The sequence below is a fragment of the Falco cherrug genome, chromosome 4 (assembly GCF_023634085.1).
Source record: "Falco cherrug isolate bFalChe1 chromosome 4, bFalChe1.pri, whole genome shotgun sequence".
Lineage (NCBI taxonomy): Eukaryota > Metazoa > Chordata > Aves > Falconiformes > Falconidae > Falco > Falco cherrug.
The window spans coordinates 59,504,535-59,515,268 of NC_073700.1; the positions used below are offsets into that span (position 1 = coordinate 59,504,535).

The 10,734-nt window shown below is 47.2% G+C and overlaps 1 protein-coding gene across 3 annotated transcripts in view; it reads right to left on the bottom strand.

Annotated features, from left to right (window-relative positions):
• Positions 1-1,156, bottom strand: part of PAXIP1 (PAX interacting protein 1) — a 40,232-nt gene extending 39,076 nt beyond the window's left edge. Inside the window, exon 1 of one of the 3 annotated variants that reach the window (XM_055708522.1) lies at positions 713-1,156. In XM_055708522.1, the coding sequence (XP_055564497.1) occupies positions 713-796 (84 nt within the window). In that variant the 5' untranslated portion in view covers positions 797-1,156. The remainder of the gene's footprint in view (positions 1-712) is intronic. The other 2 variants (XM_055708520.1, XM_055708521.1) reach the window with 2 other exon arrangements.
• Positions 1,157-10,734: the final 9,578 nt, after the last annotated feature.

A 10,734-nucleotide genomic window follows, 5' to 3' on the forward strand; every position in this document is an offset into this window, starting at 1 on the left:
CCCCCAGGGCAGCGCCCTAGGCCGGAGGGCCGGGCAGCCGCCTGTCAGCGCCTGCCGCCCCCCGCCGCCCCCTCGCCCCCAACGCGGCCGGGCGGTCCCGGCCCGGGCACCACAGCCCCGGGGGGGCGCACGCGGCGGCCGGAGGGCAGGGCCCGGCGGCGGTAGGAGGGCAGCGCCAGGCCAGCCTTCCCCCGCGCCGCCGGCGGCCTGTCAGCGTCCCGCGGCCGGATACAGCGCCGGGGCGGGGACGGGAGGGGCCGGCGCCGAGGGCGGGCCGGCGGGGGACCGAGCGCGGCCCCGCGGAGCGGCCGGGGCGGAGGAGCAGCGAGCAGAGCCGCTGCCCGCCCGGGCCGGGCGCTCACAGGAAGTCCCTTCGCCCGCCCCTCCTCCGCTCAGGCGGCTCTACGGGGCCTGCGCGCCCGGGCCGCGGGCTCCATGGCGGGTGGCGGCGCGCTGTCCGCGGGCAGGGCCGGTACCGCCCGGTACCCCGCCCCCCCCCGCCGCGCGCGCTCCTTCTCCCCCCTCCCCCGCGCCGCCCCGGGGGCAGCAGGGCGCGTGCCGCGAAGCGCTGCGTGAGGCTCGAGCCCGCGTACGGAAACGTCGGGGGAAGGGGGGGTACAGGGAGCTGGGCGATCCCACAGTGCCCCCCCGGGGGGGGGGGGGGTGCGAGAAGGAGCTGAGGGAAGGGGCGAGGGGGAGGGTGACCCAGTACCTTGGGGTCGATGTCTCCCACCACGAAGAACTTGACATCTTTGAACATCTCCTCCGGGACTTTCAACTCCTCGTCCGCCGACATGGTCCCGGCCGCCGACACGGCGCCCCCCGGGCACCCCCTCCCCGCTGTCCCCCGCGTTCACTGTGCAGAGCCGCCGGGGCCCGGGTCTCCCGTCCCCTCCCCCCGCCGAGCCGCCGAACCGCGCGAGCAAGGCGCGCGCTGTGGGACACACCATCCCCCGCCGGGACTCAGGGGGGGTAGAAGTGGGAAGGGAGAGCCGCCAGTACAAAACGACTCCCCCCCCCCGATCATCCCCTCCCCGCTGCCGCAGGATAGTGCCCACTCCTGACGGACGGGCGCTATCTCCGCTTCTTTTCCTCGCTCCGAACCGGACCGGGAACCAGCATCCGGGTCCGAAACTCCCCCCGCACGGAACGCAATGGACTCGCCCCGAACGACAGGGGCGGGCAGCGGAGATACTCGGACCCGCCCATTGGCAAACAGGCGAGGGAAGGGGGAGGGGAGCGCACCGCCCCCCAGCCCCGCCCCTCCGGGCCTCCCAGGCCCCGCCCCGCCGCCCAGGCCCCGCCCCTCCCTCCCGCTGTGGGGGTGACAGCGACGATCGCCGCGGGTCCCCTGAGTGGCGGCCGCCCGTTCCGACCCCGGCCCCGCTTCCCCCCGCGCCCGCAGGGGACCCCCCCGGCTGGCGGAGGGGCCCTCCCAGAGCCGAGGGGAGCAGTGGGTGGCGGCCGGCGGCCTCTCAGCCGGCAGCGGCCGGTGCCCCCCCGAGCCCTGGGCCCGGAGCTGGGCCCAGCGTGGCTGGGAGGGCCCGAGCGGGGCTGGAGCCGCGCTCCCCAAAAGCACGGTGATAGCGAGGGGGCTGGGCCCGCGGCACTCGGTTTTCCTCTATTTCTGCTTCAACTCTTCAGACCTACCACCTGGTCTTTTCCTTTTTCTCCACGAAGAGATCTCACCCTTTGGTTGCAGGTTTTATTGCATTGCCCCCCCCCCCCAATTTACTTTTTCAGTGAAAACCAAGGTTAAAGTCCTTAAACTTTTATATGATGTGCTTTTTTTTGTAGTACAGGAAAAAACAGGCTTTCATCTATGTTCATCGGGGGGAATCAAGCAACAGCAGGTGACTACTGCACACTGTACAGGCTGTACACCGATTACAACATTTTGGATCCAGTTTCAAACCATTTTTTCAATCCTTCAAGAACTTTTCAAAATCCAATTCTTTCCCAAGCAAAACACGTTAGCCGTTCCAGCTGGGCGTGTCTGCAAATCCCATAGGCATAATAATTATTCCAGCATCCAACCCAATGAACATATTACTACTGATATCAGACATTTTCCCTCAAAAGCCTACTCAGAGCATCCTTCTGTGTTGATAGTAAATCATTCAAACCTGGAGGGGGATATGTCTTACCTAACTCTGGAAAACCGATCAGAAAACAGTAATTACCACTTTACCTTTATATAAATTACTTTTGTAGTCAACAGAGAGAAATGAGAACTTTCAGAGCCTGATTCATCTGATGTAATTTAAACATCCGTGCATAGTCAGATAAATCTTGCCCCCACGCTGTGCTTTCCAAAGGAATTTTGGACCCCTCATAATACTTTTACATGGGCAATATTTCCCTCCTGTACTTAAGAGAGATGTTACAACGTGGCATCAAAAGCCTTACTGAAATAAAAATAAAGGGCACGTATTGTTTGCCTCCTATCCATGAGGCCTGTCACACTTTCCCAGGATAAAACTAAATTAAAGTCAGTTTTCTCGAAAAATACCTGGTAGAAACTATTAATCTGTGTACAAGCAATCCATTATTTGTCAAGTATTTTGGGAGGAGTTGAAGTGAAATTTACAGTACACAAGTGCCTAACTTCCTTCTCATCATTTTTCAAGGTGCTTCACGTGCCTTTATTCTGATCTGGATCTCTACATGACACCCACCCCTTTCTACTCTAGCTATGTAAGAAATACCCAGCCTGTCACCTGTTCTTTGAGTACTCCAGGAAGAGATCTTACCCTTTGGTTGCAGATTTTATTGTGTTGCTCCCCCCAGTAACAATTTACTTTTACTTTTTTTACTTCTACAATTTACTTAAACTTTTACATGATACACTTTTTTTGTAGTAAAGGGGGGGGGGGGGGGGGGAAGTAGAAATAGCCATCTGCTTTTAAATTGGCTTACCCCTTTCATCCAATAATTTATATTCTCATCTCACTTTCTGTCTTTTCTAATAATCCTTGTTTAGAGTATTTTTTTTCTGCCCCAAGTATTACCTGGATTTTCTTTGAAAAACACTTCTCTGAGCCTTCCCTTCCTTTATAGTCACTGCCCAGGCCCCCCAGTCCAGCCCTGGCTTTCTTTGTTCCATAATTTTCACTCTTTCCAACTCCATTTTTGATCCATTTTGACTTCTTCCCACTGAATTAGAACTACTTAGACCAAAATCTTCATTCACCGGCAGTGAAATCTTTTTCTTATTCTTCTTCATCTATCAGATATCATTAGCACCATTGCTTCCTGAGTTTCCTTTCCTTTTGGATTTCAGTGCCTCTGTAATCATCTGCATCTTCCAGCACTGGTAATTCTCACCTCTTTTCTTTCATAAATATTGCTGTCTCTCAAGTTTCTGTTCCACATTTTTCTCAGAGTTCTTTTCTCTTCATGATGTCATTAATTACTTGGCTTCATCTTCTTTCTCAGTGTGATTGCTAAATTGCCCCTTCTCACAAGGGTACTTTCCTTATATCTAAACTTACATGCTATTGCATATTCCCACTCCACACAAAGAAAACCAAAGTGATCTGTCCTCTTGATTTCCCTCCTCAGCCTATTTTCCTTGGTACTTATAATGAGTTCCCCTGGCCTTCCTATCCTTTGGATTTACCATAGCCACATTAATTTTTAGTTCTTCGTACAACTTCAAAATTACAAGTATTTCAAACCAGGCTGGGCTATGCTAATACTGACACAGAAGAAGCATAATGCAAACAACCAGCGCACTTTGAATGGGGTTTTAATCATAATGCCCCTTCCCAAACCTTCAGCTGAAATTGTGCTGTTGCAGCATCAGATGGGGCCACTTTGGATCTTCTGTTTGTTCAGCTAGTCACAGCAGAAGAATATGAGATAAATTTGGTATTTAAAATCCCAACAATTTGAAGATCCTCTACAATATATCATATATTAGCAATATGAGGTCTGGCTACTATGTTAAATCACTGAAGCTCATTGCAAAAGCAGTTTTTCACAAAAAGATATCCATTAATAAGGTGTCAACCTTAAGCAGAATTTGTCTTTTTCACTAATTATGACAAAAATCCAAGAATAAAGTTTAATTCCATCCACAGTATGGAAGAATAATGCAATTGGAGGGGGGGGGGGCAGGGGGAGGCAGGGAAGAGAGGCTAAGAATTAACTAAAATAGCTTTACCAAAATAAATTTGTTTTATAAATTCAGTCCTGGAAAGCAAAGATAAAGTTGTTGGAGCCCTGACCTGGGATGTGGGACATGGACCTTTTAGTGGCCCCTGAGAAGGAATTGTGTAAATCCCAGTGTTGGATTTTGTGTCATATAGACTGGCTGTTGTATTATCAGCAGTGGTACTAATCTCACACAGAAGTATCTTTTTTTATCCAGTTTCGCTGGCTTCAAGATGACGACTTCCAGGAGAAAAGACTACTCACACGAGTTGCAAATTCTTCCCCTTAATTATCTTCTAAATAAGCAGTAGAATTCAATTAATGAACATACATTTTACCTCTTTATGTATTTCATGAGTCACCTGTCAACAAGTTATTTAAATTCTAGTAATCTGACTATTTCTAATAAAAATTAACAGCTCCAATTTCTCCACTGTGTGTGTGATCTAGTCTGCAAACCATAAGAACAGAAAACTAGAGTGGAAAATTATGTTATCAAACAAGAAAAAATATCCCCTGTATTTGGCAGAAATAAATTCTGGGTTCTGCACACAGGTCAGCACACAGAACTAAGATCAGTGGGCTGGTCCCACTGCTTAGTCATAGTAAGGCACAGAACAAAGTGCTCACCTACATCTATCCATTATGGATTTGTTAGGTTATGAGATAAAACTTATCTGCATGAGAGTGACAATGGCAGGAGGGGGAGCCCAAATAACAGCCTGCCAGACTGCTCCCAGGCCTGTCTCAGGGGCCATCAGCCCATCAAAGTCCCATCTGCACAAGCCAGAGGAGCACAGGGGCAGCAGGGCTGGTGGAACCCAAACTGAGGTAGCACCGCCTTGTGCGAGCCCCTCAGCCCCAGATCAAGCCGGAGCAGGCGGCGAGTGGGTGAAGTGGCCTGGGGGCAAAGGGGTGAGTGGGTCTCTGAGGGCCAGCTCTGGGTGTCAGAGGACCTGGCTATCTCTAGGGGTAGGAGCACAGGGGGGTGACTTATGGGACCTGAGGACTCCTGGCCAGTTTGTGTGTGCCTGATGCTCTGTATCACCAACCGGAGCAGGACTGCAGCCTCGGGGCTTTTACATCCAGATGCCAGTAACTGGGGATACAGGGATCGAGGGGCCAGCTACTGGGCAGGCTGAGTGTCTGAGAGCAGCTGCTGAACAGACCTACGTTGTAGATGTCCATACATAGTCTCACTAGTGGAGTTCCATACTGTCCAGCCAGAGGGGGAGCAGGATAAGGCCGTTGGTGCTGTCCATGTTGGTGTGAGTGCTCTGAGTGTGCCTGTAATGTGTGTGGCTGTGTACGTATGTAATGTATGTGTGTGCTTCCCTGTATGTGCCAGCTGGCAATACACGTTCAGCCTTGCTGCTAGTTGGACCTGGAGACAGGGAGCAGCAGCAGCCTCATCTCCCCAGGGCTGTAGGATCCAGGATGATACATTTCCTTCTAACAATATTCATTCTCCCCATTCATATCATGCTCTTTCAGAAGGGTTTGCAGCCTCTCCCTGTCACATCACTGGACTTGTGCCCATCAGGTAACATGGGATGCTGCTCTGTGTCATGGCAGCATGCTCCTGTGTCAAGCCAAGGTGTCTGACCAACACCACAGATGGATGAGAATAGTTCAAAGGAACTGAACTCCTGCAAAGGTGCTAAGCATGTGGCCGAACCTTAATCTACCCAAGAAACATCCAAGATTGGACTCGTACAAGTACAGTCTCTGCTCTGATGCAGCCACAACAGTGTAATTGCATGGGAGCCAGCACTCGCAGAGATCAATTACGCCTCGATACGAGTTTATTTCTGGGCTTACTCTAGTGAATAGAGTGAACAGAGATTGTGCACATTGCCATAGTCCACAATGATCTGAACAGCACTTATCTGTACTATAAACACACCAAGCACAGTACCCAATAAGTCTTAACTATGAGAGTTCTGTACACAGAAGTTTATGACCGTGTTTCCAGAAAAGCTCTAAAGCAATCTTTATTTTGCAACGGGTGTTGCTTGCACATAGGGAAAGCCAACTGAGCTGACAAGATTTGTGCAGACAATTAGCCTTTGCTTACATAAATGCCTTATTTGTGTGCACAAATGATTATATGAAAAATTCATATGCACCTACAATATCACATTTAGGCATAATTGCTTGTGAAAAAACAACAGTTTGATTTTTTCTTGCTGTTAATTAAATTCAAAGCTTAGATTAAATTGTACATTTGTTTTACTCCAGTGAGCAGAAGGCTTTCCAAGTCCTTTGTTAATAATACATACTTGTTGGTAGAAGCTGGCTCTCTAGATGCTACTTTTCCAATAAAATATATCTTCACAAAGCACCCAGTTTTTTACAGAAAGCTGATGTTGGTTTCAATGTGTCTGGAAAGTTGTTGAGAAGTCACAGAAGGCATGCTTCCTGCATTAATCACCATACTGATTTCTCAAGGTGAATAAGAATCTGGGTTTATAATCTGAACCAAAATATGCAAAACAGATACATAGAGGACTCTGCTTTGGCTTGAAAAATGCCTATGCATTTTTCCTTTCCTTCAGTGGGACTACTTGCAATGGGAAATATGATTTATAATTAAAAACTTTCTTTGTATCTGTACTGCAACACTGAATCCTAAAAGGCTCTCTTGGAACTGATAATTTCATTTTCAATTCTTTTCCAGTTCCGTAACTGCACAGCGAATGCCTTGTCATTTGCTTGACAGCTTTCTTTTTTAATATAATAGTTACAAAATGTTTTGCAAGTGCCAAGTAACAAGGTGTGTCTTTACTATAACTGTGCATAAGTGAGCAGGGGAGGAGAATGCTCTTATTAGGACATCTAATGTAAGGGCATTTTTTATCAGAAGTGAGACATCGTATGAAAGGAGGAGATACACTCCTTTCTATTACCTGCTAAGGAACGTACCTGGCATATTAGCCTACAGGGAGAGGGGAATGAAATGTTGTGTGTCACATTGCAAGGATAAAAAAACAGCCCTAAGCTGCAGCTGGGCATGTCTTTATCAAAACGTAGCTAGCGGGACAGTGTACCATGTAATTGCACTAGTTACACGTGTCTAAAGCCACTCCTGCTCCAAGTTGTTCTCCAACAGGTGTCACCTAGCACCACATCATTGCAGGGCTTGCTTGGAGTAGGTCTGCTGGGAGGGCTGCATAGCAGTTTTTAGCGGAAAAAAAAAAAAAAAAAAAGAATTAATTATGCAGACTGATGCAGGGCTCTTCAAAACTGCTGAGCCTCCACACATACAGCTGAAAGGAGCTGCCAGCATGGATGGGGGAGAACAGAGCAACCCCTAGTTAATCCCTCTTCTTTCAAACTTCCAGTGATAACATCTACACAACCTTCCCGATACCTTGTTCTAGTGTTGTAAAAATCCCTTATGGTTAGAAAGCCTTCCCCCATATCTGATGGAAACCTTCTGTTCAGTAAATGAGGCTGATTCTTTCTTCCTCAGACTACCAGTAACCCTCTCTATATAATTTTTTTTAGATACCTACATACATACTTTATATATAAAAGTATGTATGTATATATATAACATTATAGTACTTATATGTGTTCTGGACCCAACTGTAATGCACCATGAAAGAAGAATGCAAGTTCCCCCACTGCTCTGGGCAAGAACAAATAATTTGCCACAAATAAAATGTGATACCGTAATTCATAGGCTCCATTCTTTGCATCTCAGGAGAAGTCTTTGCTTCTGCTCCTACCAAAGTACCTACCAATTTCTGTACATTTTCTGAGTTTGAGAAAAGATGTTTATGAAGTGTGGTGGGTAATTATCCCCATAGCTCTTCTTTGTAGCTTGTGAAGATTTCCTTCATTGATGGGCTTCCCATCAGCCAAACAATGGAGAACGGAAATTTTCCTTTAAGCCAAGGCTTTCATTCATGCAGGCTTGAAAAAAAGTTAATGAAACCTGGAGTTACTAAAAAGAGTTTTTCTAGAAAGGAACAAGCTTGGCATTATTTGTGCCAAATTTTTAATATGTGATTCACAGGATGCTAACACTCATATTTATTTTTACATTATTAATGCATAAATGCAGAAAAAGGCAACTGAAATTGGTGGCATTCCAGAGTATGTTACAGAAGAGTGTGAAGAGTGAGCTTGGGTACCTCTCTGAGATGATCTCTGTTATTCATTTATGGCTTTGTGTTCAGGACTAAAAACCCTAAATTTGTGCTGATAAAAACATTACATCACATTGCCCTCTTTTTTTATGCTGTCCAGAAAAGTTAAATGTTTTGCTTATCCAGAAAGAGGAATGGACACTTGCCTGAGTATGTGGCATCCATCACAGCTGTGCTACTACTCTGCTGGCTCACTGCAGCTCTAGGAGGGGCAGCTTTCCTCCCTCCTTGCCACGGCAGCCTGGGTGGGTGGGTGGGTTTTGCCAAATTTCTGTTACTCCTCTCCAACAGGTTGTGACTCTTACCTGACCAACGTGGAGCCAAACTCACTGAAAGCTAATCATCTGGTCCCCTTCCTCAGCCTGGATTTCTGCAAGCAGCATAAAGGAGAGCTCCATGGTGCTGAGGTGGGACGAGCTGTCTGCTGCTAACTTGGACTTTCCAACCTGCAATCCCATTTAAGTTGACTTTAACCACCCCAAAACCTTCCCTGGTTCTGGTCGCTCATTTCTGCCTTTGCACTTTTTGCATTACGATGCTCACACAAGAGTTCCAGTGCCTCGGGGGTGACCGAGGCTGATCTTGCTGAAAACAGACAGTTAGAAATAGTTGGTTTGTCTGCAGGTGATTTTCCTGACTCGGTTAACCTGGTGCTGGCTCAGCATGGGCAGTGACTCAGTGTCCGTGGAGTGGGAGATGGAGAGCAGCAGCTACGCGAGCCTGCCTGGCCGCCCATGCCACCAAAGAAATTTGTATGTAGCCACGGTGTCTTAGCGCTAAAACCAACGAAAAACATTTCTGCCGGGAAGCTTTCCCTGGCTGACGTAAATTCACAGCAACTCCATCAACTTTGGAGCAGTTCCTCCAACTAACAGAGTGTAAGGCCAGAAGGTCACTTAGATTAACCGTTCACGTGGAGCACTGGGAGCAGAATTGATCACTCCATTGTTTTTCTCTAAAAACAGCCCAGTCTGGGAGCATGTCTGCTTTATCGCCTTCCCCAATGCTGAAGCTTAGAGCAGCGTTTTCAGGGTAGCCGAAAAGACAGGTGCCTACACATCTTTACAGACAGACACAGAGATATATGTACCGATCTGCCCGTGATACGGTACAAACAGAGAAGCTGATTGCATTTGTCACACATACCGGTGGCAGCAGCTTTGGGAGGCTCCCAGTACTTACACATGGATGTAACTGTACTGTGCAGGCAAGTAGTTATTGTTGCCAGTTTGGACTGCCACTTCTTTTTTCTGTGGATGGAACCTGATTTCTGTTTCTCACATATTTTCAAATGAAACACCGACATCTTTGAAAAATGTCTGATGACATTCTGGTAACAGCCTTGAGGCTAGAAGAAACCAGTAAGTCTTCTGGTCAGCCTTTCTTATAATTTGCCCTTGAATTTAATCCAAAATACTCTTGCTCTGAGCTGAGTATCCTGAGTGACTGGTTAGTCAAAGTGGAACTTCCTGAAAGATATCAAATCTTGATCTGAAGACATCAAGAGATGAAGAATCCATTACTGCTCTTAGCTGATCAATGGTTTTAACATGACCTAGCAGCCAGCTTAATTAATTAGAGATTAAGATCTAGAACCCTCTGCCTTTTTCCTATGCCAAGCACAAAACATTATGAAGTAACACATTTGTTACTCAAGTCCCTAATTGTATGCCACTCTTCAATGCAAAAAAAAAAAAAAAAAAAAAAAAAAAGAATTATTGATTTGCTATCTAGAGTAAGTCTGTTTTAATGATTTCAACTACTCAGTACTAACCAGGAGTTTGGATTCAGACAAACAGGTTCATTGTCAATAGTTCTCTCATTAGAGCTAAGCTCAGGATGAATGCAGGCATACTGCTTATACGCTCAGGGCAGTCCTGGCTCTGTCTTTTTTTTTTTTTTTTCATCCAGGAGGCTTTCAGGGAAATAAAGGCTCTGAAGGTCCCTAAATGTTCCCGCTACTTCAAAGACATGCTCAGTGATACGCTGAGGCTCCCCCAATATGAACAGATAGTTCTCTGATTCAAGAAAGCCTACAACTGATTTATGTCTAGGAATTGATAAGGTCTAATTCCTCCATAAACTGGCTGAGGCCAAATAAGATTTAAGTTCACAGTGTGGCTCCTTCAGTGTCTAGCAAGGTCTTTCACCCCTACCATATCCCTGATGTCTCTACAGCCCAGGCAGATATGGTTAAAACTGCCCGGGAATTGGGGAAAAGGGAAAAGTGTCATATCACATGCAAAAAAAAATGTGATCACTTTGAACTTCAAGACGCCAGGCTATGATGAAGCTGTTTCTATCGATTCTGGCATACTACAGCCTGAATTTGTTAGCTCTCCCATGTGCTTAAAGGACCATCCCCCTCCTTCATCCCTGAGGCTTCTGTCGTATCCATGTCAGTGCTGGTCATTTTTAA